This window comes from Callospermophilus lateralis, chromosome 6 (assembly GCF_048772815.1).
Source record: "Callospermophilus lateralis isolate mCalLat2 chromosome 6, mCalLat2.hap1, whole genome shotgun sequence".
Lineage (NCBI taxonomy): Eukaryota > Metazoa > Chordata > Mammalia > Rodentia > Sciuridae > Callospermophilus > Callospermophilus lateralis.
Genome location: NC_135310.1, coordinates 122192407 through 122220085, shown reverse-complemented (window position 1 = coordinate 122220085; position 27679 = coordinate 122192407). Strand labels below are relative to the sequence as shown.

Here is a 27679-nt window from a genome sequence, read left to right as displayed (position 1 = left end):
AGGGCTTCTCTTCAGTGAGTTCTGCTGTGGTGAATAAGGTCTATTTTTTGATTGAAAGCTTTTCCACATTCTTTATATTTGTAGGGCTTCTCTCCACTGTGAGTTCTGCTGTGGTAAATAAGATGTGATTTTTGACCAAAAGCTTTGCCACAATCTTTACATTTGTAGGGCTTCTCTCCAGTGTGAGTTCTGCTGTGGTAAATAAGGTGTGATTTTTGACCAAAAGCTTTGCCACATTCTTTACATTTGTAGGGCTTCTCTCCAGTGTGAATTCTGCTGTGGTAAATAAGGTGTGATTTTTGACCAAAAGCTTTGCCACAATCTATACACTTGTAGGGCTTCTCTCCAGTGTGAGTTCTGCTGTGGCAAATTAGGAGTGATTTTAATCTGAAAGCTTTGCCATATTCTTTACATTTGTAAGGCTTCTCTCCAGTGTGAGTTTTGATGTGGCAAGTAAGGGATGATTTTGACTGAAAGCTTTGCCACATTCTGTACATTTGTAGGGCTTCTCTCCAGTGTGATTTCTGCTGTGGCAAATAAGCTCTGATTTTCGATCAAAAGCTTTGCCACAATCTGTACATTTGTAGGGCTTCTCTCCAGTGTGAGTTCTGATGTGGCGAATAAGGTGTGATTTGTGACCAAAAGCTTTGCCACATTCAGTACATTTGTAGGGCTTCTCTCCAGTGTGAGTTCTGCTGTGGTAAATAAGGTCTGATTTTTGACCAAAAGCTTTGCCACATTCTGTACGCTTGTAAGGCTTCTCTCCATTGTGGGTTCCTCTTTGGTAAATAAGACATTTTTTTTTTTTTTTTTTTTACTAAAAGCTTTCCAACATTCTTTATATTTGTAGGGCTTCTCTCCAGTATACATTATCTGGTGATGAACAAGGCCTGATTTTTTAATATGATTTCTGGTGTTCACTCTCATTTGTAGTTTTCCATATTTTCCTTTGTGGGAAATAGTCAAGATCACAACTTCTATATTTTGCACTTATGACTTCATGAAATATATGTTTTAGGCCCTTTTCTGGTGAATATTCTTGGATATGATTAGGAGTCATGGCCAGGAAGGCCAAGTTTCTATAGTTCTCTAGCATCACATCTCTATATAAATTTTTCTGAGCAGGCTGAAGGCATTCCCACTCCTCTTCAGTAAAATCAATGGCTATATCCATAAATGTTAAAAGTTCAGGTTATTATGTTTCACTTAGACGTCCATACAGCTGGAAAAACTGGAATTCATCTACACCAGTATCAATGTTGGTGCTTTTAAAAAGCAAATGAGTCCAGTCTAGTAATGGACAACTGTCGTTCCAGTGACATTAGTGTCCTTGGACGGACAGAGTTTCCTGATGGAGCCCGTCATCTACAGTCAGCGGTGGTGGTGGGCAGCACCAGCGAATCTCCTACACCCTGTTCTGTGGGGCGAGAGAGACGGTTCTGCGAGCCCCTCCTCCAGGTGACTGCCTCTTCCATGACCAGGTTAGGGAACTCAGGACTTTCAGATGTTCTGGCAAGCGTGCGGCCCGGGTTCGATCCTCAGCACCAACCCTAACCCTAACCCTAACCCTAACCCTAACCCTAACCCCTAACCCCTAACCCCTAACCCTAACCCTAACCCTAACCCTAACCTTCCCTGAGCGCGGCTTCCCCTGCTTCTGCCTGGACTTGTCTTGGGCTCCTGGAGCTCCGTAGCCCTCGGCAGCCTGGGCCCCCAGCTGCCCTTCCCCCCTCTGGGTAGCCCTCCTCCCCCTTCTCCCCCTGCCTCTCGGAAACTCTTTTTGCAGCCAGGTTGGTGCCTGCGGACCACCTGTCCAGGGTGGCCTCTTGGGGGGAGGGGGCAGTCCAGGCCGTCCCAGGCCGCTCCGGCGGCTGGGGGAGGCCCAGGGCACGCAGGGGCCCTGCCTGTTGCAATGCAGAAGCCGAGGGCTCCAGCGGCGGTCCTTGCAGCGAGTGGCCGAGCCCAGTTATGCAAAAAAAAAAAAACCAAAAAAACCAAAACTCAACACTACTTTTACAAATAAATTACTGTGGTTCATTTTAGGGAAAAGATAAATCATTCAAATGAATTTTAAGTTTAAATTGGGTAATATATATTTCATAAAGCTGCCTTTCCATCCAACCAATTTACATAAATTTAAGGTATTAAAATTTGAGATGGTGTATGATGGTCTAGGAATTGTTAACAACATCTGCTCATCATCACTTACTTAATTTTTTAAAGAAAATATTTACTAAATGAGGCATTTTTCAGAATCATTAATTTATTTAATCTTCCCTAGGACTCTATGAGGGAGATGCACGATTTTATAAGTAGAGAAATAGAGGCATAATTAATATAACTTTCCAATAATTAAACATTTACATGATAGAATTTGGATTTATATTGAATTTTCTTAACTCTATCCCTCCTTCCCTCTACCACATTATCTTTCATAATACATAGCATGATGCTTTAAACTCTTCAATTATCATGTGTTAGGAACAATATAGACAAAATTGTCTAAAGAATTAAACTTTTACAAGACACAGAAAGTACATAATTAACTGGTCCAACAACCTTAACCTCTATATTTAGGCTAGATACTTGAGATTCCTTGCTATTCCTAGAAAAATAACACACAACATGGTGCCTTTATATGGAATATATTCTCTGCTTAGAACTGTTTTTGCTTTATTTTTCTCCATATGAAGTCTTTTTATCAGGCTCAATCTCTTCTGGGTGTTCTTCCTTAACCATTCTTATCTAGGTCTATCCTTTCCAACTCCTGAAATAAACTGATTTAGCCTTGGTACTGTAGTAATGGGAATACACATCTTATGTGATAGAATGTGTCCCAGGGGGTATTTCTTTTGCTATGCAGGTGTCGACACAAGAGGAGGTCTCTCCATCTCTTATTTTTCTCCCCGAAACCCAATACAGTGACTAGAATATAATAAAGTTTCAAAAAAATGCAGTTATTCTTGGTGTATGAAACTCATGGTAGCCATTATTATATTTAGCTTCTATTTAGTTTTAAAAACATAATTTTGTCTCAATGCACATCCTTATGAAAAAATTATTTTCCCCTGTAATGAAAAATTATTCAAAACCATGATTTTTTTAAAAAAATATTTGTTTTTTAGTTGTACGTGGACAAAATATATTTATTTATTTATTTATGTAGATTCAAATGGGGTATAAATTCTTATTTTTCCACGTGTATAGAGTAAACTGAAAAAGCTTATGTATGCTTGATGTGTGTTATAAGGGTTATTTTGACCATACTTAAGTTTTACCTGCCTAAAATCTTTGTGTAAGGTGAATCGTTTTTTTCTCTTCCCCTCTCCCATAAACTCTCTCTCTCTCTCTCTCTCTCTCTCTCTCTCTCTCTCTCTCTCCCTCTCTCTCTCTCTCTCTCTCTCTCTCTCTCTCTCTATATATATATATATATATATATATATATATATATATATGTTTTCCTCTTCTTCTCTCCCATAAATTCATATATATATATATAAATATTTATTTATTTATTTATTTATTTCTAGTAGGGATGGAACCCACGGGTGCTTACTCACTGAGGCACATTCCCAGCCCTTTTTATTTTTTTATTTTGAGAAAGAGTCTTGCTCTGCTTGGTTGCTTAGATTCTCACTAAATTGCTGAGTCTGGCCTCCAATTTATAATCCTCTTGTCTCAGCCTCCTGAGCTCCTGGGTTTCTATGTGTGTTCCACTGTGCTCAGCTTTTTCTTTTTCTGTTTTTAATGTTGAAAGTGAATGAATGCGCTAATCTTTAGTTTCCAGTTACACAGTTTACATGTGTGTATTCCTGAGGAAGCACCCCAGATTAAGATATAAAGCCTTCCCTCACCCCAGGAGGCAGCCTGCTGTCTCTTCTTGTCTTAACTACCTCCTCTTCCTGCCATGGAGCTCCTCACATGACAACTGTCACCAAAGCTTCTGTCTGTCTATTTTTTAACTTCATATATTTGCAATCCTACAGCATCTGGCATTTTATGTCTGGTTTCCTTTGATCTCTTCCACATTTTTAAGATTCCTTTTTAAAAAAAAACTTGATTTAAACTTGATTTTATTCACCTTTTTTTTTTTTCTTCATGTGGTGCTGAGGATGGAACCCAGTGCCTTGCACATGCTAGGTAAGCTCTCTACCGCTTAGCAACAACACCAGCTCCCCTCAGTTTTAAAATTTCTTGTCTGCACCTCCATACTCTCTCTCTGTCTTCCTTCTGGGAACTGCCCTTTCTCTCTGCCACATTCTAGCCACAAGGGGGCAGAAGAGGCCGAGGAAACCAGGCAAGACTTCCTGGGTGGCCTTTCCATTGGCCCAAGAGTGCCCTGGCATCCATGGAGCATCTTCTTGCTGGGCGCTTGTCTTTCCTTCCTCTCTGGGAGGGAGTTTCCAAATCATTCTGGACATGCCCTCCTTTTTTTTAAAAATACTTTTTAGTTTTCAATGAACTTTTATTTTATTTATTTATATTTGGTCTGACAGTTGAAACAGGTGCCTCACACATGCTAGGGAAGCACTCTACCACTGAGCCACAACCCCAGCCCCACATGCCCTCCTTTAAAGTTATGTATTTTGAAAATGCAGCTAACAAATATGTATATATTTATTCAGCTTATAAAATCAAATAGATGTAAGGGTAAAATTTTTCTGATAGAAGTTCTGATGTACTCTTTTCCTTTCCATTTGCCCCCCAGGTTCCTGGAGCACACCAAGTACTGGTGACCTCAACTATTTTAGATTTAGACTCTGCCTTGGGCAGGACCTTCTCCTGTCAATGTTAGTCCTTGTGACCCTATGACCTTGGATAGCTTCCACATATTGTAGAGGCTCCATCCCTCAGGTCTAGAATGAGGACAGTGAGAACTACCTCATGGTATTGTACTAAATCATCATGGGGATGAGGTATAAAATGTTCAAGGTAAATGTCCCTCACTGAATGGTGTGCCTAAGTATTTCTTGGTGGTTATTAGAGAGCAGAGGCACTGGCTGTGCCTGGGGTGGAGGATTCTCTGTGATAGATGAGGAACAGAGTGTGCAGCATCCCAGAGATTGTTATAATGTGCCTCTTGGGGCTTGAGAGGGCCTCTCCTGTCCTAAGCCCTGCTCTATTTCTCTGAAGGGCAGAGGTCCACCTTTGAGACCTCTAGGCCTTTTTCCATGACCCAGTTCTGAAATCTCTCTGCTTGGACTCACCTGTTTCACCCATGACCATACATGGGCCTGACCTACCTGGGATTGGGAGGGTCAGTAAATTCTTCCCAGGTCACTGACAGGTCACACATATGGTCAGTGCCTGTGCTGGCTCTCTGCAACTGATCTGACATTGCTGTAACTGGGGAACATGTTTCAGATACTGTGGGCCAATGTGTCCATTATGGTGTCTCATCTCCTGATAGGTCAGACCAAATGCCAAGCCCTTCCAGCCTCCCTTTTCTTAAAAAATATTTTTAGTTGTAGATGGACACAATACCTTTATTTTATTTACTGTTATGTGATGCAGAGGATCAAACCCAGGGCCTCACATGTGCTGGCCAAGGGCTCCACCACTGAGCCACACCCCCAGCCCTGCTCCTTCCTTTTTATGGCAGCTTTCTCTCAGTCTGCTGTCTTTCCTTTTAAATTTTTAGTTGTTGTTTGCTTTTCATTAGTCTAATACACTTCTCTTTACTTTCTATAGGCATGTTTATTTTTTCCCTCTGGCCTCACTCCCTTATCCTTTTCTATCTCAGGGCTTGAGTGGGAGGGATACTTTACTTCCCCTGGAATCTCAGATGAGGAAGAGGGTGAATGCTCATGCAGAGGGTGGTGGGGCAGGTGATCCAGCTAGGAGGGCTGAGCAGCTGAATTCAGGGTGGGGCTGGGCCTGGCTGGGCCCTGGCTCCACTGAGAGAGAGAGGCACAAGGAGTTCTGTCAGCCACTTCTGGTTGGATATTTGAGGATGTGTTCAATCCACAGTATGAACAGAATTGGGGGTCTGGGGGATTAACTACTTTATTTCAACCATCACATTTTAAAAATATTAATGTATTTCATACATTTACATTAACCATTGTTTTGTGGTTTAGGCATTTATCCAAAGCTATTTAGAAATCACTTAATATAGGAAAAGGAAAAGGTATTTATTACATGTTGGTCATAAAAGAAAGTTAATATTAACCTCATCAGTGTTAGGATCATTTAAGTTTATATATGAAAAAATATTTGTGGTTCAGTGAATGGTGTTTCTTTTCAAAGAAGCTGAACAGTGATCCTGATGAGCTGGGAGAGGACAGTGCTGAGGTTCTGTGTCCCCTGCCAGTGCTGGTCAAGGATTCTGCCAGTGTTCTTTAAGGAGACCTGACCTGCACTTTGTCTCTGCTTCCACCCCTCCTCCCCAAATGGAGGGCAAAGGGCAACCTTGGGAGGGAGAATGCTCAGGTCAGGGTGAGATAAGATTTCTGGCCCTGTAATTGAGGCAACTGAGAGTCCAAGGTCCCTTTCAAGATCTTGCTCACTTGAGTTACCTGGGGCAGGGGCTGGGCTGGGCTGGAGATGTGGTGGTGGGAGGCAGTCTTCTGGCACATCTAGCCTGTCCCTCCTCTAGGAAGTTAGTACCTTGATGACAGGGCTCATGGCTTTATCTCTGCAACTGTAATAATGAGATGGCTTAAGTAAAATTTATTTAGCACAGTTCTTGATACATAGTAGGGATTCAATATAATTTTGTTTTCTTCTTTTTGTAAGATTTCCATTAGGATTCTAGGCCTTGGGGAGTCTTCCCTTAGGGCAGTGATTGGTGGTGGCATTGTGGGGTGATGGTGGCATGTCACCTCTAAGTGGGGTCATTCTGCAGTGTTCCTGGAAAATTGTGGGTAGCCTCTTTTTGCTGCTCTGCTGTGCTGCCTTCTTCCTGGTAAAGGGAGCGATGTCCAGAGGGCAGGGCACACTCTGCCCAGACTTCTTTTGTAATCTTTCACTTTAGATGGTGAAAGGAGTGAGAGAAGGGTTGCTCCTCTAACCGGGAGGGCTTAGTGGGGGTCCGAGTGTCAGAGACTCTGCAGAGTTCACAGCAACTTATGTCCAACTCTGCGTTTCCCCATTTCCTGGGGACCAACTCCCCCTTGGAAATAAGGAATTTGGGGCCTCAGCATTGGACTCAGAAGCAGAGGATTGGGCCCTGAGAGCAGCTTGGGGCAGGTGCAAATTCTGAGGGAAGCTTTGGGGCCTTCTGGGGGTCCTTGTGACTCTGATCTATCTCCAGATGCTGTGTTTCGAACACTTCAGGAAGTCACAGCCTTTCATAGGGGGGAGAACAGAGAAGCAGTTAAGTTGGCTTTGAATACACCTCTGACCTAAGAGGAGGAAACCAGGGAGAAGCTGGTGGCAGGAAGAAGCAGAGGATTAGGTGGTGGGAGAGGCAGTGGGGGTAGGTAAGTGAAACGGTTTGTTGTAGAAAGACCCAGGAGAAGCTTAATGAGGGTTCTTCCTTTATTCATTTGTTTTAATGATATTTCTGTAACATTTTCTGGGACTAGGCCCTGTTATAATTACATGTAGTGATTATAAATTCTCATCATTTTCATTACAAACTTGGGATGTAGGTGTTGTAACTATGCCCATCATACAGATAAGAAAACTGAGGCCAAGAAGGTCACATTGAGAGAGGCTGAGCCTGGAGGGCAGCCTAGAAGATGTCTCCCAGAATTTAGTTTTCCTTATACCACAGACTACCTTCTCCCTGCTCCTTCCAAACAGTGGGTGATTTGGGGTCTTTTCTCTGACTAGGGATCTTTTATCTCTATGCTTTGTCTCCAGGAAGGGTCCCTTACTTCTCAGGCAGAAATCTTTCTCAAAGAAGAAGAAGAAGGTAAGGAGAAACCTGTTGGTGGGGAAGTGCTTGGCACCTGCCAAATGAAGCCCCATATCTGAGCCCACAGTGGAAGGGACTGGGCTGAGATTCAGGTTTAGGTGACTCCATATCTAAAAAAGCAGGACTGGGTTCTGGGCTCCTGTGATGGGCACCACAGCCTCCTTGAGAATGTGTGTGTCTCTGACACTGCCCAGGCCAAACATGGGCATAATTAGGGGCAGAACAAGAACAAAGTAGAAAGTGGATGTCCTTCCTGATAGGGGCCCTGAATCTGGGCCCTCCTTTCTGGTGGAGTCATGAGTGGTGAATAACAGAGAGAGAGAGGTTTTCACCACAGAGCTCCAGGTATGGGGAAAGGAAAGGCCAATAGAGCTGCCCTGTGGTTGAGGTGGGAAAGAAAGGAACAGTTTCTTACCAGGTAATTCTATGGTTTCCTGTTCCACAGTCTTCCCAGAAGAGCTGGAAGAAGCCCAGGCTCAGCTGTTTGTCAGTGTCAGGGTTGTGGGGGGCCCAGCACCATGTTAGTATGATGTGCCAATTGGAAATGCTTTGCTCCAGCAGGGGAGTGCTGTCCAGCCCTGAGCCCTGCTCTCTATGCTGAGGTGCTGGAGCTGTGGGCTGGGCCTGCCTCCTGCCTGCGGGTCTTGACCCTCATCTCCATCTCTCTCCCCAGCTCTAAAGATATGGAAGGGCACTGCAGTTGCTCCTTGCTCTGCTGTCTCACTTCCCTGCTTCTCCTTGTCCAGCTGTCCATAGGTGAGTCTCCCCATCTGTCTTCCTTTGTGGTTTTAAAAAGGAAGATATAAAAACATTTGAAAATATATTTTCCCTCATTTTTTAAATTTTTCTTGCCTTTTTGTGTGTTTGTGTGCTGTAAGCATTCATTCATTCATTTTATCCCTGAAATATCAATGAAATGTTGATTGTTAGGTGCTATTCTATGAAAGAATCATATAGAAATGTTGTCATAAAGTTTACCTTCTAGCAGGAGACAGTGATAATAATTGCAAGTAGGCAGAGAGGCCTAAGTGTGTTGGAGGAGATGACCATGATGGGAAATGCAGCAGGGCAGGCTGTGGGCAGTCAGGGGCATGGGAAGCAGGTGTGGGCAGGCAGCAGTGTGCAGTGAGGTGGTGTGTAGATGGGAACATAACCCTGGAGAAGGAGGAGTGAGCTGTGAGACCATTTAGAAGGAGGGTTCCTGCAGGGGGAGGAGCCTGTGCAGAGCTGGCAGTGTGCTGAGGGGTGAGGAAGCAGAGAGGCCAGGGTTGGCTGGACTAGAGCCCATGGGGAGAGAAGCAGCAGGTGAGTTAAGAGGGGTCTTGGGAAGTGGGGTCCACCTTGTCAGGCCTGGGGAGAAGTGGGATCCCCGTGGAGGCTTTGAGCAGAGCAGCTCATGGTTAAAAGGATCACTGAGGTCAGGAATCCTAGTCGTCCTTCAGTTGAGATTTAATGGTGGCCAAGACCTGAATGCAATGGTACCAGATTTTAGAGTAGGTCTTTGGAAGCCCATTGCAGGGTGTCCTACAGAGGAGTCATGTGGTAGCCTCAGAAGCCCAAACTCCAATGGGTGGAGAGTGAGGTGAACTTGCTTCTTGAACATGCAGTGATGGGGGTTTCTGTAAATGATGAGAGCAGGATTTTCACAGAAGTAAGTAGCATTTGACTCTGTGTTTTAAAGTGCATATGTATTTCTCTCCTTCAGTGGAGGATAAAAATATAGACTGAAATAAAAAATTTAGAATTGGAAATAAAAAATTTAGAATTGGAGGATAAAAATATAGACTGAAATAAAAAATTTAGAATTGGATGTGGCTGAATGACCAGAGTGTGACCTAGGCCACAGGTGTGCTCTTTGTCTGTTTTTAGGTTTGTCCTGAGACAGGGTAAGTTAAATCTGGGGTTCCCAATGTGTGGTCCCCAGACCACCCTTGGAATTCCTTGTACATGCACATTCATTGGCCCACCCCAGATCTAGTGAATGAGACTCTCTGGAGTGGGGTCCAGTGATGTGTGCTCTATAAGGCATCCTAGTGGGTTCAGGTGCATCAAAGCTTGAGAACCACTGAATTAGATATTTCTTCATGGAAGAGCCTGGGACCAGGAGCAGAATACAATGAGGGAGTGTCCTTGACATCATTTCTGGCCACATCATTATGATCAGAAGACCTCTTCCAAATCCATCAGACTGGAGGGCTCATGTGGCACCTGCCCCAGCTTTCCTGACCTTTCCACCTGATGGGATGCATTCTCTGTTTTTTGGTCTGTGTCTCTCTAGCTTCCTTCCCACTATGTTTGTGTTCACAGAGCAGTTCCAGGTTGTGGGCCCTCGACACCCCATTGTGGCAGTGCTGGGCAAGAAGGCCATACTGCCCTGTGCCCTAGTCCCAGCCATGAATGCAGAGAACATGGAACTGGGGTGGTTCCGCACCACATTCTCACAGCCAGTGTTAATCTACTGGAACCAACGGGAACAGACTGAGGAGCAGATGGCTGAGTACAGAGGGCGGACTTCACTAGTGAGGGACTTCCTTTCTGAAGGGCAGGCTTCCATGCGTATCCACAAAGTCCAGGTTTTTGATAATGGAATGTACACCTGCTTCTTCAGACATGGAGGCTTCTCTGAAGAGGCTGATTTGGAACTGAAGGTGGCAGGTTAGTTACTTGACCTCTATTCTGGATACCTTGGGAGTACTGGGTTTGGTGGGAATATCAGGGATCATCTAATTTAGCCTCACATTTTATAGGTGAAATAGAGCAAACTTGGCTCATCTTTTATTTATTTATGTAATAAAAACACTGTATATGGAGCATCTAAAACATTTGGGAACTTGTTCTGGGAACCAGAGACACGTCAGTGTAAACGAGATCCCAGCCATGAGGAGTTTACCTTCTAGAGACAAAGGAAGAAAAATTATAATAAATTATTCAGTATAAAATGTTATAAGGTGATAAGTACTTACAACAAAAGACCAAGTAGAATTTAAAAAGGGGCACAATATGTGGGCTAGGAAGTTGAGACAAGGGTCTCCAGCAGAGCCTTATTGACAGTCTGAGCAAGGCTCAGAGAAAGTAGGTATCTAGGGGGCCAGAGTTTAATGCTGAGGGAGCACCTGGTATAAAACCTTTGAGTTGGAGTATGGTTAAATATTCTAGGTATAAAGAAGCCATCATGGTTGGTAGAAGGAGTGATGGGGAGGATGGTAAAAAGTGGCAATACTAGAACAAAGAGATGGTCCTGTATTAACAACAATGACAGGTGTCAGGATGAGGTCATTAGGAGTAGACACCTGGGCTGAAGCCCTGGATGTTGGTGGTCTGGAAGGTGAAAAGGCAGGGGGCATACAACATGGTGATTGTGGCTACTTGCATTTGACCAGATAGTTCTTAGGGTTGAGTGTCTGGTCCCTGAGGGTCTCAGGTGGTGGAGTTTTGGGAGAAGTGTTGGAGAGGAAGACAGTTACCAGGTCAGTAAAGGGTTTGTGTGCTGTGTTATGGAGTTTGGATGCAGAGTAGGGGGAATCTTAAACAGAGCCATGCTGGGAATGCTCATGTTGGCAGCTGTGAATGGATGGATGGGAGTGAGCAAGAAGGAGGCATGGAGTGCAGTTATGATGTGGAGAGAATGAGTGCCTGACCTGAGGCATGGCAGTGGGGTGGAAGAGGAGGGGTCAGACAGATTTAGAAATCAGATTCAACTGAATAGATTTGTGGGCACAAAGTTTAGAAAGGGAGAAGAGTTCAGAGACTTCCAGGGTTTTATTTGAACCATTTGTTGTTTTGTGGCAGGACTATTGATAATTATGTGTCAGTTCTACTGCTGTAATAATGCTGTGTAACAAATAGCCACAATCTCAGCTGCATCTGGTAACAACAATGTATTTAATGCAGGCACTAAGGGAGTTCAACTAATTGCGGCTGAACTTGGCTATTCTCACCTGGGTTTACTCACACATCTTTGGTCATGTTTCAGAAACATATTGAAAACCAGAATATCCCTTCCATGCTAGAAGAAATTACCAATTACACAACCAGAAAAAAATTTCATCTTTCTGTTTAAAGCCAAGCATATATAATCTCCTGTATACTTGTTTTCAAGATGACCAATGAGTAATCCTCAGCTAAGGTGGCTCAAAGCCCTATTTGTTGCACATAATATCCTAAATTTATCTGATAGTTTGGGAGACATCTGTGTCATCTAATAGGCTTTATCTGGAAGCAAAATAAACTCCTCCAGCTTTATGACAGGAAGCAGTTTTACAACTTGGAGAAAGAGCCCACATAAGTTAGGCTCTTACCTTTCCACAGAAAAATGGGGCAAAGGGTTGCTAGATAGTGTCCCTGATGTTTACATATCAAAGAAATGGTTTCCAGGGAGTTTGGGCCTCAGAGGCGGGAGGGTGGGTGTGTGTGTGTGGGACCTCTGGCCCAGGCATGGAGAGGAGGCCAGGGAATGGCCGGCTGCGGGTGGGCGGGAGCCACAGCTGGGGGGCAGTGAGAGCAGCATGGGGCTGCCCCTCCCCAGAGGCGGCGGGGGCACCCCGCGGGCATCCATGGAGCAAGCCTAGGGCCCGACAGGAATTGTGGGGGCACTCCAGTGAAGAAATGGATGAGTGTGTGTAATCATGGAATCTCTTTGCTGACCATCACCACCTGCTCTCCTTAATAAGTGAGAGAGTGGGTTAGGGGAGGAAGAAAAGAGGTCACTATGAAGCTTAAGCAGCGAGTTGTGCTGTTAGCAATACTCCCTGTCATCTTTATCTTCACCAACGTTTTCCTGATTGACAGCTTAGATACATCAGCTGCCAACCAGGAGGACCACAGGGCTTTTCACCGAATGATGACTGGCTTGTGGGTGGAGTTGGCACCTAAGCTGGACCACACCTTGCAGTCACCATGAGAGATTGCAGCCCCATGGGTGGAACCCCTAAAGTGTACCCTGAAGAGACACCAGAGCTGGGGGCAATCATGCATGCCATGGCCACCAAGAAAATTATTAAAGCCGATATAGGTTATAAAGGGACACAGCTGAAAGCCTTACTGATACTTGAAGGAGGACAGAACGTTGTCTTCAAACCTAAGCGGTATAGCCAAGATTATGTGGTAGAAGGGGAACCATATGCTAGTTATGATAGACACAATGCAGAGGTAGCAGACTTTCACTTGGACAGGATTCTGTGTTTCTGCAGAGCCCCCTTGGTGGTTGGCAGATTTGTCAATCTAAGGACAGAGATCAAGCCTGTTGCTACGGAGCAGCTGTTGAGCACCTTCCTAGCTGTAGGAAATAATACTTGTTTCTATGGGAAGTGCTATACTACTGAGAAACAGAGCCAGCTTGTGCAGATGGAGACACAATGGAGGGATCTGTCATGCTTTGGCTTCCAGATGTGTGACCTCTGCAGAAACACTGACTCTCCTGGGGCAGGACTTACCAAGAAGGCAAATTGGCCAAGTGGGAGTATGATGAGAGCTACTGTGATGCTGTGAAGAAAACATCCCCATATGACTCAGGCCCACACCTCTTGGACATCATTGACACCTCTGTCTTTGATTACCTGATTGGCAATGCTGACCACCATCACTATGAGAGCTTTCAGGATCATGAAGGTGCTAGTATGTTCATCCTTCTTGATAATGCCAAAAGCTTTGGGAATCCCTCACTGGATGAGAGAAGCATCCATGCACCTCTCTATCAGTGCTGCATCATTAGGGTTTCTACCTGGAACAGACTGAACTATCTAAAGAATGGAGTGCTAAAGTCTGCCTTAAAATCTGCCATGGCCCATGTTCCCATCTCCCCTATGCTCTCTGATCCTCACCTGAACACTATGGACCAGCGGCTCCTGAATGTCCTGGCCACCATGAAGCAGTGCACTGACCAGTTTGGGATGGACACTGTGCTGTAGAAGACAGAATGCCTCTGTCCCACTTGTAACTGTCAACCAAAAATAAGTGAAACACTTTTTACAAAGATAGAGAAACAGCACAATCAATTCCAAATGGTATGAGATGGCTTTGGAAGTGGCCAGCAGCAAGTTCTGTGGTGGAGGACAGGGTATCCTTGGGTGTCTTTGTTTTTTTCTGTAGTGGAAGCTAAAGCAAAGAACACAAGTGTCAGAGCTTGGGATGTTCCTGAAAAAACACCTTCCAGCATCCTCGGCAGTTGCCCATTTCTCCAGTGGTCATCAGCATTGGTCAGTCTGTGTTCCCATACCAAAGGACAAACAGGCGTGACATTTGGATAAGTGAATGCTGGGATTGCTTCAGAGTGTGTATTTTGAGGAGAACCTTGCAGTCCTTTCTCCACACCTGTGAATTGTGGAAATACTTTATGATCTCTTGTGTCTTTTTTACTGAGACTAGTCTAATTTGAAAGCTTACTGCCTCCTACAGACTGGCAGCAAATAAAACTTTGTCAATTGAGCCAAAAAAAAAAAAAGAAAGAAAGAAAGAAATGGTTTCCAGGTCCTTGAGAAAGGCATTCCTGATCCACAAAGCTGGCAGAAAACCTAACCAGTTTTCAAAATCATATATAAACATTTCAAAAGAGGAGAAAGTGCTTATTTGTAATTGACATTTCCTAAAGCTAATGGTAAAAGAAAAAGAAATAAAATCTTTTATTCAACAGGGAGAATTAAGCTTTTTACTTGTAATTTTTATTTGTTCTTAAGTCAGCTGGAAAGTTCACCAGGTGCATCTTGGTTGGATGTGCTCAAATTTCAGGTAGTCATGTGGCTGAACTAGGGCAGCTGTAGCAGGTTGACCAGGCAATGTCACATGAGTACATCCTCCACTGGGCAGCCCAGGATTGTCCTCCTGTGGAAATGGCAGACAGTAAAACCAAGGTGCAAGTGGTTTTCAAACCTCTGCACAAGTCACATTAACTAATTTCTCATTGGCTAAATCAAATCCCATGTCTGGGCCCAGAGGCAGAAGGTAAAGGCAATAAAATGTGTGTGGAAGTGGGAGAATTTGCTATACAGAAGGGTGATGAATTGAGGAAATTTTAATAATCATTTTATCATAAGTGGTGCAAATTTATGAATTCAGTTGTGGAGTTTTGAGTTTGAGGTGTATGTGAGGAAACCTGGTAAAGATAACTTATGGGAACATGGGTGTAGGGGAAGAGAATTCAGGAGACAAGGTGGTCACTCAATATAATTTTGGACATGATATACACAGAGAGGTAAATGTCCCAGGAGAGTGTGTGAGGTGAGAACTGAGATTCAAGGAGGGTGCCCTGGGACCCAATTCTTCTTGTTTCCTTTGGGTCTCACAGTTCAGAAGAAGAGCCCACTGCCCAGTGTGGGTCTCTGTGCTTCTTCCTTGTATTCCCTTTTCCCCATAGAACTCCCAGAATTGAACATGAAAACCTTCCCCCCTGAAGTTGTGTAATATCTAGACAACTCTGGGGTCTCAGGGTCCAAGGTGACCTCCTGGGGCTCCACAGCTTCCTTCCCACAGGGATGGGCTCTGACCCCCAAGTGCACATAGAAGGGCCAGAAGAGGATGGACTGCGCTTGGTGTGCAAAGCCTCAGGATGGTTCCCAAAGCCTCAGGTGCAGTGGAGAGACCTCAGTGGAAAGAAGTTCCCAGCACTTTCTGAGGCCCACAGCCAAGACAATGAGGAGCTGTTTAGTGTGGAGGCCACTCTGGTGGTGAGAGACAGTTCTGTGGGGAATGTGACTTGCTCTGTCCTCAACCCTGTCCTGGGCCAGGAGAAGGCCATGGCTATTTACATCCCAGGTCAGTGCTGCTTCCCACTCCCAGCAGAGCTGTGGGGAGGGGCTGGCCTCTCTGAGTGTGCTGGCTCTCCTGGGTGTGCCCCTGACCTGCTGTCTGCCTGGCCACAGAGCCCTTCTTCCCTCAGGCTTCTCCCTGGAAGCCAGCATTTGCTGTGGTCCTGACCATGCTGGGGCTCCTACTCTTGGGGGCTTGCTATTTTATCAGAAAAGAACATTCCAGAAAGATGCAGGTGAGGCAGGAAAAGGAGCATCTGCGGCGGCTTAAGGAGGAGGAACAGCAGGCAAAGGAAGAGGCGCTGAAGTCCATTGGTAAGACCACTCAAAGCAAGTGCAGACCTGGTGGTGAGTGGGACAGCTGACAGGGGCCAGAGTCTGGAGTCCAGCTCTCTAGGGAGATCCAGGGTCCTGGGCCCAGAGGAGGTGACTTAAGAGATCAGAGGAGAGTGAGTCTGGTGGGGTTGGGTGGGTTTGTAGTTAGAAATTCGAGTGAATAGAAACATTTTTCCTAGGGTTTTCCAGGCACACAGTATTTCCTTTTCTTGGGGATTGGTATTCATACTTTTTTTATTTTTTTATTTTTAGATGAACTCGAGGCAGATCTCAGTAAGTTCTTCTTTCCCTTCTAAATTTTCTGTTTCCTTGGTATCAGATGTTCTACTTCCTAGCTCCCTTATTTCTTGTTTTTTTTTTTTTTTTTTTTCAGATCAGAGGAAATCTGCTTATCTGTCTGGTAAGCGACTCTCCAGGTATTCCTTGTTTCCTTCTCTTACCTGTGTCCTGGTGTCCCCTCTACTTGTTTCTGTCTAGGTACAGACATGTGGGGCCCCATCCCTGGGAAGGTAGTGGAAGCCAGAACACTGGTCCCTGGACATTCCTTGATCTGGGCTGCTATTTTCTCCCTAGTGCATGGAGACCTGGGTGTGATGGTGACCCATGGTGTGTCATGTATTCTGCATCTTATTTCAACCCTGGCTTGTACATTATATTGGCTTTTTTTTCCCTTCAATGTATCTAGCTGTTGGACTGCACCTGGAAGATTAAAGGCAGATAGGATGATTTTATTAAATGATCTATACAAGTAAATGGTGTCATTAAGTTTAGGAGTGTGACCTTCTGTTTGTGTCCCTACAAATCATCATGGAGGGATTACATTTTCTCCAGCTCCTAAAGGTGCTAATCCAAGGGGGCTGCTCATTACAGGTAGAAATGTGGTAGAGTGAACCATGTACTTCCTAAAAAGTGGTTCTTTTTGTCTAGAAATATTTCACATGTGAAAAATTGGGCAGTTTTACCCCAGAACTCATTCCTGTTTCTATATCATTCTTCATTTTTGGTAATTTCCCAAGTGTCTTTTTTAATTTTAATTTTATTTTTTCATTTGTGGTGCTGAGGCATGAACCTGGAGCCCCGTGCATGCTAGACAAGCCCTCTACCATGGTGTATATCCCACCCCTTTTCAAATGTATCTTTCCTCAAAAAAGCCTGGATATAATAATACCCTTGACAATTGTGGAGTGAATTATATTTTATTCTCTCAAATATTTTCACACATCGCAAAATTTTTATCCTTAGTGGCAAAACTGAATAAAGACAGATACAATACAGATTTTTATGAGTTTTGAGGCAGACAGTTTCCTGACAGAGAGAAATCAGTGGGACAGTGGTAAAAGTTGGCCTGTAAAGCCGCTGTCTTCATCTGTGCTCCAGGGGATTTCCCACAACTCCCTGTGGACCCTGCATACTCCATGAGGCCATCTCCTTTCTGGCTCTCTCCTCCTGTGGGTAGTCTCATCTTTAGAATGGAGGGGAGGCCAGGGCAGGTACATTCATGCTGAGCAGGCTTGTTTCAGCTGTGGTCTCACCACTGTATGTTCCCTTTCAGCCTGGAGGAAGGCCCCCCTGTATGCAGGTAAGTGACTCTGATGTTTCCTTGGCCTTCCCTCCTCCAGGATCCTCCTCTGCCTTCTGTATCAGTGGCCTCCACCCAGGATGGGATGGGTTTCTTGCTGTCTAGTCTTTAATTTGTTTCCCACCCCTCCCAGTAAACACTTTAAATTCTCTCTTTTTTTTAACTTTCATAATCATCACACATAATCTGTCCTCTGCCCAAACTTACCAAAGCCAAGCACAACAGGAAAGCAAAATTCTCCTAAAAGGAGAGAAAAATGATTGTAACTTGCACTGGAAGACCACAGTGACTTCTTGTGTTTGGATCACAGAACTCAATTCATATTCGTATCTTTTAAACATTTTTCATTTTGTTAAACATTTTTTAGTTGTAGATGGACAGAATACCTTTATTTTGTTTTTATGTGGTGCTGAGGATCAAATCCAGTGCCTCATGTATGGTAGTTGAGCACTCTACTTCTGAGCCTCAACCTCAGCCCTAAATTCTTCTTCGTTTTTGGTAATTTCCCAAATGTATTTAAAATTTTTTTTTAGTTCTTTATTTTGTGGTGCTGAGGAGTGAATCATTTCTAGACTTATCCTCCCCTGCAGGTTAGGGTTAGCTGTACCCCCTGAAAACATCACGTTTAACGGGTATTTGTTCTTGGTGTAGTGACACTGGAGAGTTCAGTTGTGAGCAGAGCCTGGATGGAGCAGGGTTGGAACTGTGAATAAGAATTGCTGGTTTCCAAAAAATTTCAGAAATCATATTTGACAGTTTAGAAATTTCATCTTCCTAATGTGGGTTCTGTATTCCCTTTGCCCCAGATTCCTACTGTTTGGGTCCAGGTTTGGTTTTCTTGTTTTTTGTTTTTTTTGGTTTTTTTTCTGGGCCTCTGGATATTATTTTTCTCTCAGCTACCTCCTACTCTGACTCATTGTCCTAGCTGGGTTTCTTCTAAGCACCTTGGTTTTTGAGAAATGAGTTTCTGGTGTTCACAATTTGGGTCCAGGATACTTAGGGGATCTGTGAACCATTTGAAAGTATATACAAAGTCTGTGTTTGTGTTTCTGTTACAGGAATACAATGCAATTTGTGATGTTCACACCAATTTTCTTTGCTTTTAAGAAAATTTTCATTTGTATGTAGGTCTTTGATTTTTTTTTAATGTGTGAAATCATAAAAGGAGAAATCTGGATAGTTTAGTATTGTTTACCCGAGAAAGAGTATGGAACAAATCAGAGAAGAAAGGATGAGGTGGGAGGAGAGAGGAGATGAGAAGGAAAGTAAAGTGCCCAAGACTCACATAGACATCTTGGTTGTGCTGAAGCAGTGAGAGCTGGAAAATCACATCCAAGGTGGTTAGAGTTGAGTGTAAAGAGGATTTGCAGGTTCTTTACATGCATGAAATGTAACCAACTCCTTGATACATCTTTGAGAATTTTCTGTGAATACGTGTGTGTGTGTTTGTGTGTGTGTGTGTGTGTGTGTGTGTGTGTGTGTGTGTTCCATTAAGACATTCCTAAGTAATCATCTCATTGAGTTTGCCTGTGATAATGAGACCACTTCCACCTTCCAGTAGCAGTTAGGACAGGCACATGCTAAGGCAGTTTCCAATGCAATGAAAGATTATCCAGAGGACTCTTTAACTCTGGGGGTGAGTTTAAGATCTGTGTCCTCTGAATTTATGTAATATGCCATTTTCCTGATCTGGTTGTTTCTTTTTGGCATCAGGGATATAGACTGTGAGAGACAGAGCAGGGTGAGACATGGCTTCAAGGAGGCTTTGGATTCAGATATATGAGGAACACTCTTTGAGAATCTTAATGATTTTCCTGGGGACATGTTTATTAAAAAAGAAGAATCACATAGTCTTTTTTAACCATCTCCCCATTTTCTGCTGAAATAATGTCTATAAGTTTTCATGTAACACTTGCGTACTCATTTATTTTGTAAGTATAAACACCATTGCTATACTAGAATCAACACTGTCATATTGACAGGTGCATAGTGTGAGGAGACAAATCTCTATTTCATCTTGTTCATGAAATTGTAACAATGAGTTATAAATTAAAATTTTCTGTGGGAATTATATGAAGGCTGCATTAAGGTGCATAGCATGGTACTAGACACACTGGGAAGTTTCAAAATGTTTTCTTCATTTGTTCCTTCTCCTTTTCTCCCCTGTCTGCTTCCTTCTCCACTCTTTTCTTCTTCTTTGATAATCTCCGTCAGTTATTATATATAAAACTATAATTGGATTTCAATTAATGTCTTGGTAAAAAATTAGAAACGTTTATTTTTCTTCAAAGGTCATCTGGGTCTGCTCAGCCATTTTATATTATCTAGTTTTTATCAAGCAACTCAACAAAGATGGAAATACCCATGTAAGTGATTGAACCTGTATTAGTGAAAAATAGGGGGCGCAAATTTAAACACAAATCTTTAAGGAAGAAAAATGTTGTTTAGTTATTATGTTAATCATTCTAATCTTGTTCCTGAGGCTCTGCCCTGTTGGAGGCAAAACCTTTCCAGTTGAAGACATTTTGGAGTGTATGACATATGTAGACTTTGTGTTGGTCAATGACCTTCCTGACCTCTTCCCAAAAGGGAGTGTGGCAATATAGGAGACTTATGTGGCCTCGGGACAGTGGGGGAAGAGGGACCAGGTGTTGTTTCTTAGTTATTTCAGGTCTTCTCCATCAGGAGGCTAGTCTCAACTGGTTCATAAAACTTATGGGTTGGTGTCTCCTGAGACACCTCATTTCATTGCCTGGTACCCCTTCCCCTGACCCTGAGATAAAGTTCAAGGTTTGTGTCATTTATCCTGGTTGACATTGGACTTTTTCCTCTTATATTTTGACCTTTTCTGGTTCACAGACTCAACTGTCTTTTCACCATCTAGCAGAGCGTGTGAGATATTCCTGGTAGTCAGCTTTCTAAGTGCAAGAGATAGGGAGGTTCATGGTTTCTGTAAGCACATTTCTCTGCCAGTGCTTTGTTCCACATGGGGTGTGTCATCTATGTCGGCATATTAGTTTTCTTTTTTTTTCTTTCTTTTATTAGTTGCTCAAAACATTACAATGATCTTGACATATCATACATCATACATTTGATTCAAATTGGGTATGAATTCTTATTTTTCCCACATGTACAGATTGCAGGATCACAATTGTTATACAGCCACGTTTATTCATACTGCCATATTAGTGTCTGTTGTATTCTGCTGCCCTTCCTATCCCCTTCCTATCCTCCCTCCCCTCCCCTCCCATCATCTCTCTCTATCCCATCTACTGTAACTCATTTCTCTCTCTCTTTTTTCCCTTCCCTCTCATATCCTCTTATATGTAATTTTGTATAACAATGAGGGTCTCCTTCCATCTTCCGTGCAATTCCTTTTCTCTCTCCCATTCCCTCCCACCTCTTGTCCCTGTTCAATGGTCTTCTCATGCTCTTCCTCCCTCCTCTGTTTTGAGTCGCCCCCACCTTATATCAAAGAAGACATTCAGCATTTGTTTTTTAGGGATTGGCTAACTTTCTATTTGCTGCCAAAATACTACAAAATTAGTAGCTTGGGGCTGGGGTTGTGGCTCAGTGTTAGAGCACTCGCCTAACACATGCGAGGCCCTGGATTTGATTCTCAGCACCACATAAAAAAAATAAAGGTATTGTTTCTTTTGCTGAGAAAAAACTTTTTAGTTTGAGTAAGTCCCATTTGTTGATTCTAGTTATTAACTGTTGTGCTATGGGTGTCCTATTGAGGAATTTGGAGCCCGACCCCACAGTATGTAGATCATAGCCAACTTTTTCTTCTATCAGACGCCATGTCTCTGATTTGATATCAAGTTCCTTGATCTACTTTGAGTTAACTTTTGTGCATGGCGAGAGAAGGGGATTCAGTTTCATTTTGTTGCATATGGATTTCCAGTTTTCCCAACACCATTTGTTGAAGATGCTATCTTTCTTCCATTGCATGCTTTTAGCCCCTTTATCGAATATAAGATAGTTGTAGTTTTGTGGATTGGTTTCTGTGTCCTCTATTCTGTACCATTGGTCCACCCGCCTGTTTTGGTGCCAGTACCATGCTGTTTTTGTTACTATTGCTCTGTAGTATAGTTTGAAGTCTGGTATAGCTATACCGCCTGATTCACACTTCCTGCTTAGCATTGTTTTTTGCTATTCTGGGTCTTTTATTTTTCCATATGAATTTCATGATTGCTTTCTCTATTTCTACAAGAAATGCCATTGGGATTTTGATTGGCATTGCATTAAACCTATAGAGAACTTTTGGTAATATCGCCATTTTGATGATGTTAGTTCTACCTATCCATGAACAGGGTATATTTTTCCATCTTCTAAGATCTTCTTCTATTTCTCTCTTTAGGGTTCTGTAGTTTTCATTGTATAAGTCTTTCACCTCTTTTGTTAGGTTGATTCCCAAGTATTTTATTTTTTTTGAGGATATTGTGAATGGAGTGGTTGTCCTCATTTCCATTTCAGAGGATTTGTCGCTGATATACAGGAATGCCTTTGATTTATGCGTGTTGATTTTATATCCTGCCACTTTGCTGAATTCATTTAAGAGAGGTAAATAGGGAGCCTACGTCCTGGGAACAAATTTTTACTCCTCACACTTCAGACAGAGCCCTAATATCCAGAATATACAAAGAACTAAAAAAATTAGACAATGAGATAACAAATAACCCAATCAACAAATGGGCCAAGGACCTGAACAGAAATTTCTCAGAGGAGGACATACAATCAATCAACAAGTATATGAAAAAATGCTCACCATCTCTAGCAGTCAGAGAAATGCAAATCAAAACCACCCTAAGATACCATCTCACTCCAGTAAGATTGGCAGCCATTAGGAAGTCAAACAACAACAAGTGCTGGCGAGGATGTGGGGAAAAGGGTACTCTTGTACATTGCTGGTGGGACTGCAAATTGGTGCGGCCAATTTGGAAAGCAGTATGGAGATTTCTTGGAAAGCTCGGAATGGAACCACCATTTGATCCAGCTATTCCCCTACTTGGTCTATTCCCTAAAGACCTAAAAAGAGCACACTATAGGGACACTGCTACATCCATGTTCATAGCAGCACAATTCACAATAGCAAGACTGTGGAACCAACCTAGATGTGGCATTTATACATAATGGAGTATTACTCTGCATTAAGAAATGACAAAATCATAGAATTTGGAGGGAAATGGATGGCATTAGAGCAGATTATGCTAAGTGAAGCTAGCCAATCCCTTAAAAACAAATGCCAAATGTCTTCTTTGATATAAGGAAAGTAACTAAGAACAGAGTAGGGACGAAGAGCATGAGAAGAAGATTAACATTAAACAGGGATGAGAGGTGGGAGGGAAAGGGAGAGAGAAGGGAAATTGCATGTAAATGGAAGGAGACCCTCAGGGGTATACAAAATTACATACAAGAGGAAGTGAGGGGAAAGGAGGAAAAATATAAGGGGGAGAAATGAATTACAGTAGAGGGGGTAGAGAGAGAAGAGGGGAGGGGAGGGGGGAGGGGGGATAGTAGAGGATAGGAAAGGCAGCAGAATACAACAGTCACCAGAATGGCAATATGTAAATCAATGGTTGTGCAACTGATGTGATTCTGCAATCTGTATATGGGGTAAAAATGGGAGCTCATATCCCACTTGAATCAAAGTGTGAAATATGATATATCAAGAACTATGTAATGTTTTGAACAACCTACAATAAAAATTAATTTAAAAAAAATAAAGGTATTAACAACTAAAATAAAAAAAAATAAAATAAATAAAGTACAACTAAAAATAAATATAAAAAAATAGTAGCTTAAACCAACACAAATACATTATCTTACATGTTTGTAGGACAGAAGTCCAAGAAGGTGTGGACAAGGCTATGTTCCTTTCTGGAGGCTGTTGTCTTGTGTGGTTTCTAGAGGCCATCTGTATTCTCTCATTTGGGGGCCTGTTCTTCCATCTTCAAATCCAGCAGCACAGCATGTTTTTGACCTTGTTTCTGTGATTCTATCTGCCTCTCTGAAACAGCCAAGAAAGATCTCTGTTCACAAGGATTCATGTGATTAGTTTGGACTCACACAAGAATCCAGAATAATCTTCACACATTCACACTTTATGGAGTTTAGGACTTTGGTTTCTATCATAGCTGGAAATTTTAAAACTCTTCAGGCAATTCTTATGGTAGGCAAATGACTAGGTCTAATTTTTTTGGGTTCTCCCATGTCTGTAAGGATGTTTTTCTCCTATTGGTCTGTGAGAAGTGGAAGAAAAGTGTTGACCTCTCACTGGATATATTTGTTTCCTGTTTTGAACTTCGTTCTCTCCAATCTTAATATCCTTTCCATTGCCATCTAACTAAGATTTCTCTGAGTTCCCTGCACTCATGATTTACAGTCATCCTCCAAGTTCAGCTAAGTTAGATGTAATTCTCTACTCATGGCTTAGAGTTAACCTTACAAGTTCAGCAAAGTCAGTTCTTTATAAGTAAATGGAGGTCTTAGAAATTTTGTTAACCTCAATTATATCTCAAGATAACCCAGTTTTCAGGATGGTTGTGTGTCTTTGTCTTGAGAAAGTATTGTTTGGTAGCTAAACCTGAACAGTGACATTTCAGATAGATACCTAGCATTTTGATCCCAGGGTGTTAAGCTTTGGGGCTTAGTCTTCATGGGAAGGCTGCAGCAGGATGTGTGAGTGATGTGTGTATATAGGTGTGTGTGTGTGTGTGTGTGTGTGTGTGTGTGTGTATGAAACAAATACAGCAGCTGAATATTTTCAAACAGATTTTCCCTTCTTCCTTCCACATTGCTGTTTCATAAGACTGGGTGCTGACCCTGATGTGTACAGACTCTGCAAATCCCTGATATGAGATCTGTGTTCTCTTGTAGATTGGCGGAAGGAACAGTTCCAAGCCTGTGAGTGACTGTGTGCTTCTAGATGTTCCTCCTGTTGCCCTCATGGCTTCTGGCTTCTCCTTAAGCTCTCTGTGGTGATTCAGATGCTGGCATCATCATTGGTATTTCTGGATCAGAAGTGATGGTTACAAAACTGGTACTGGTACTGTGTCACAAGTCTATCCCTCAAATCAGATTCTGGCTCATTTCTCCTGGTTGTTGACGTGGGCTTGAGTTATAAGACTCATATCTCAGGAGGCTTATCCCCTCTTAAGCTCAGGCAGCTCTGTGGCTGTGAGGTGGTGGGTGGCTGTGTGCTTTGTCTTGGGGAAGGGGAGGACCTTGCATGATTGATAACTCTCTCAACAGGGCCTGTCACTATGGATCCAGACTCTGCTCACCACAGGCTGTCTGTCTCTCATGAAAAGATGCGTCTGTTCTGGAAGGACCCTGATGTGTACCATGTCAAAAAATGCAGTGTGTTGGGTCTTGAGGGCATCACATCAGGAAGATGGTACTGGGAAGTGGAGATAGAGAATGAATTACACAGCAAGTGGACTCTGGGAGTCTGCAGGAAAGATGTGAGGAGAAAAGGCAACTACCTGGAATCATCACAAAGGGGATTTTGGGTCATGGGAAAAGGTAACAATAGTTATTTTGCCCGAACTGATCCTGAGACTTGGTTATATCCTAGACAGGATCTTTACAGAGTGGGAGTTTTCCTGGACTACAGTGAAGGGGAGGTCTCCTTCTATAACATGATTGATGGGTCCCACATTTTTTCTTTCCCTCCTGCCCTCTTCTCTGGAACTCTCCATCCATACTTCATGCTTATGTATGGAGATGTGTCCATGACCATCTGCTCCATGGAGAGTGGGTCTGAGGGGCTCCCTGTATCCCTTAACAATTTTCCTCCTTTGGAGGAAACCCTGAGCACCCCAATGGAGGGGTTCAGCTCAGGTTCTGGTGTTGATGGAGCTCCCCCAGAGGCTGAATCTCTGTTACTTCCCTGACATTCTCAGGTTTTGTCCACATAGGGTCCCTTGCTGTCTGTGATCCCTCACTGTGGCTCTTCTGGGGTATAGACTTCCTGGGTCAAAAGCCTGTGATATGAGACTTGGACTGTTCAGTGGGCTTGTCCTTACTCTCTGTGTTAAGACTTTAGATAGATGTGTGGTTATGATAGTTCAGTTCACATCTTATATTCAGATAGCAGAAGATGAAATTTTGTAACTGGTTTAGAGAATGTGCAATTTAACTGAGGGGCCCTATTTTTTGGTATTAAAAGGTATTTCAAGCAGCTGTGGCAGCACATACCTATAGTCCCATCTATTGGGGAGGCTAAGGCACGTGGATCAATTTATCCCATAAGTTTGACACCGGCTTGGCCAACATAATGGCACTCTGTTTCCAAAAACAAAACAAAACAAAAAAATCAACAAAGGAGGGATTACATTACTGCACCTGCATGTGTGTAGAGGAACCTTGAGGTTGAGCCTGATTCTCAGTTCTATTTTTGCAGATTTGGATTATCAGATGACAGTTCATTTTCCAAAAATTTCCAGTGAAATGGAGAGGTGTGTTATTCATTGATTTTTGTCTCTGTGACAAAATACTGAGAAAATCAACCTAAAGGAGGAGGGATTTATTTTCCTCACAGTTTCAACCCATAGTCACCTGGCTGCATTGTTTCTGAGGTAGAATGTGAGGGAGCAGGTGGTGGAGTGAGTGGCTCACCTTATGGCAGACAGAAGGCAAGAGAGGGAGAGAGAGAGAAAGTGAGGGGGAGAGAGGGGAGGGAAGGAGAAAGAGAGGAGAAAGAATGAGAGAGACAGAAGAGGGAGGGAGGGAGGGAGGGAGAAAGAGAGAGAGAGAGAGAGAGAGAGAGAGAGAGAGAGAGAGAGAGATAAGTAGATAGATAAGGGGGCAAGACACAGTCTTCAAGGACACAGTCACAGTTACCTACTTCCTTCCTCTTTCCTAGTCCCCACCTATTGAACTGTCTACCACCTCCCAAAGGGCCACCAGCTGGAGACCAAACTTTTAACACATGAGCCTTTGGGGGATATTTCAGTTCCAAACTACAATGAATGATGGAGTTTTAAGAGAAGAGTCCAACATTTTATGTTATCTGCTTCCTATTCTGAGATGAATATAACATGCCTATTTTTCCATAATTCAGTAAATTTCTGGTACCACTGAGAGTGTTGTGATATGTTAATTCAGTATAAGATAATGGGTCCCCTCCTTAAAAAGCTATTAATACATATTCATTGTATAAAATATTGGTTCTTATTGTGACAATTTCATACACACATATAGTGTACTTTGATAATATCCTCTTTCCTGCTACCCTTTTTGACTTTTCCTTACATTCTCACTTTGTGTCTATACAACAACTGCAAGAATAAAGGTGTCTTCACTTTACCAAGAGAAGAATCATGACCAGTTGTTCTGACTGGGGAAGATACAACACAGTTTGGGATTTGAAAGATAGATAGAAAGTACATATAACTACACAGTCCTTCTAGAAACAAGGACTTTAATAGCTTTGTGTATTTTCTCTTTGCTTGTGGTATATATGTGTATATTTGTGAATATTGACCATTTGCTTTCTCTCTTCTTATATTTATGATTTTCTATATAAATTGTTATCTTTTAGGTAACAGTATATTCATTGAGACTGACTGAATCTGAAGAGTGGATAATATAACAGTGTAGTGTACAGTGACTGGGAGTGCTTCTTTCCTCATGTGGGGAACAGATGAGAACCTCTTCATTTGTCAGGTGGCTTTGTCATGTAGATTTGTTGTCTTATGGAAGTTCAAATGTTTGTAATATGGTGTAAAATGTATGCAAACATAAAGAATAAAGTCAAAGGTGTGGACAGAGTCCAGTATCATTTCATTGCATTTGTGTTCCAAATCTACTCCATGGTGGTCTTCTTTGTATTTTTGGAACTGGACCTTGTAAACACTTCTTTGCCATCTGAGGATGTGGGGGGAAAGGCATACATTGCAGGTGGGACAGCAAATTGGTGCAACCACTATGGAAAGCAGTGTGTATATTCCTTAGAAAACATGGAATGGGACCATCATTTGACCCAGCTATGCCACTTCTCAGTCTATACCCCAAAGACTTAAAATCAGCACACTACAGTGACACAGCCATATCAATGTTCATTAGCAGCTCAATTTATATCTAAACTATGGAAGAAACCTAGATGCCCTTCAATAGATGAATGGATGAATAAACTGTGGTATATACACACAA

The 27679-nt window shown here is 42.8% G+C and overlaps 1 protein-coding gene and 1 pseudogene across 1 annotated transcript; both read left to right on the top strand.

Annotated features, from left to right (window-relative positions):
* The first annotated feature begins 1296 nt into the window (after window positions 1-1296).
* On the top strand, window positions 1297-25419 carry LOC143402008 (butyrophilin subfamily 1 member A1-like). Its single transcript, XM_076859531.1, has 12 exons — window positions 1297-1481; window positions 1787-1970; window positions 7810-7861; window positions 8310-8350; window positions 9734-9750; window positions 10143-10519; window positions 15329-15610; window positions 15718-15918; window positions 16417-16545; window positions 17492-17518; window positions 24401-24427; window positions 24776-25419. The coding sequence occupies exons 1-12, from the start codon at window positions 1297-1299 to the stop codon at window positions 25417-25419; spliced, it is 2166 nt and encodes a 721-aa protein (XP_076715646.1).
* On the top strand, window positions 12573-13799 carry LOC143400742 (glycosaminoglycan xylosylkinase pseudogene; annotated as a pseudogene).
* Window positions 25420-27679: the final 2260 nt, after the last annotated feature.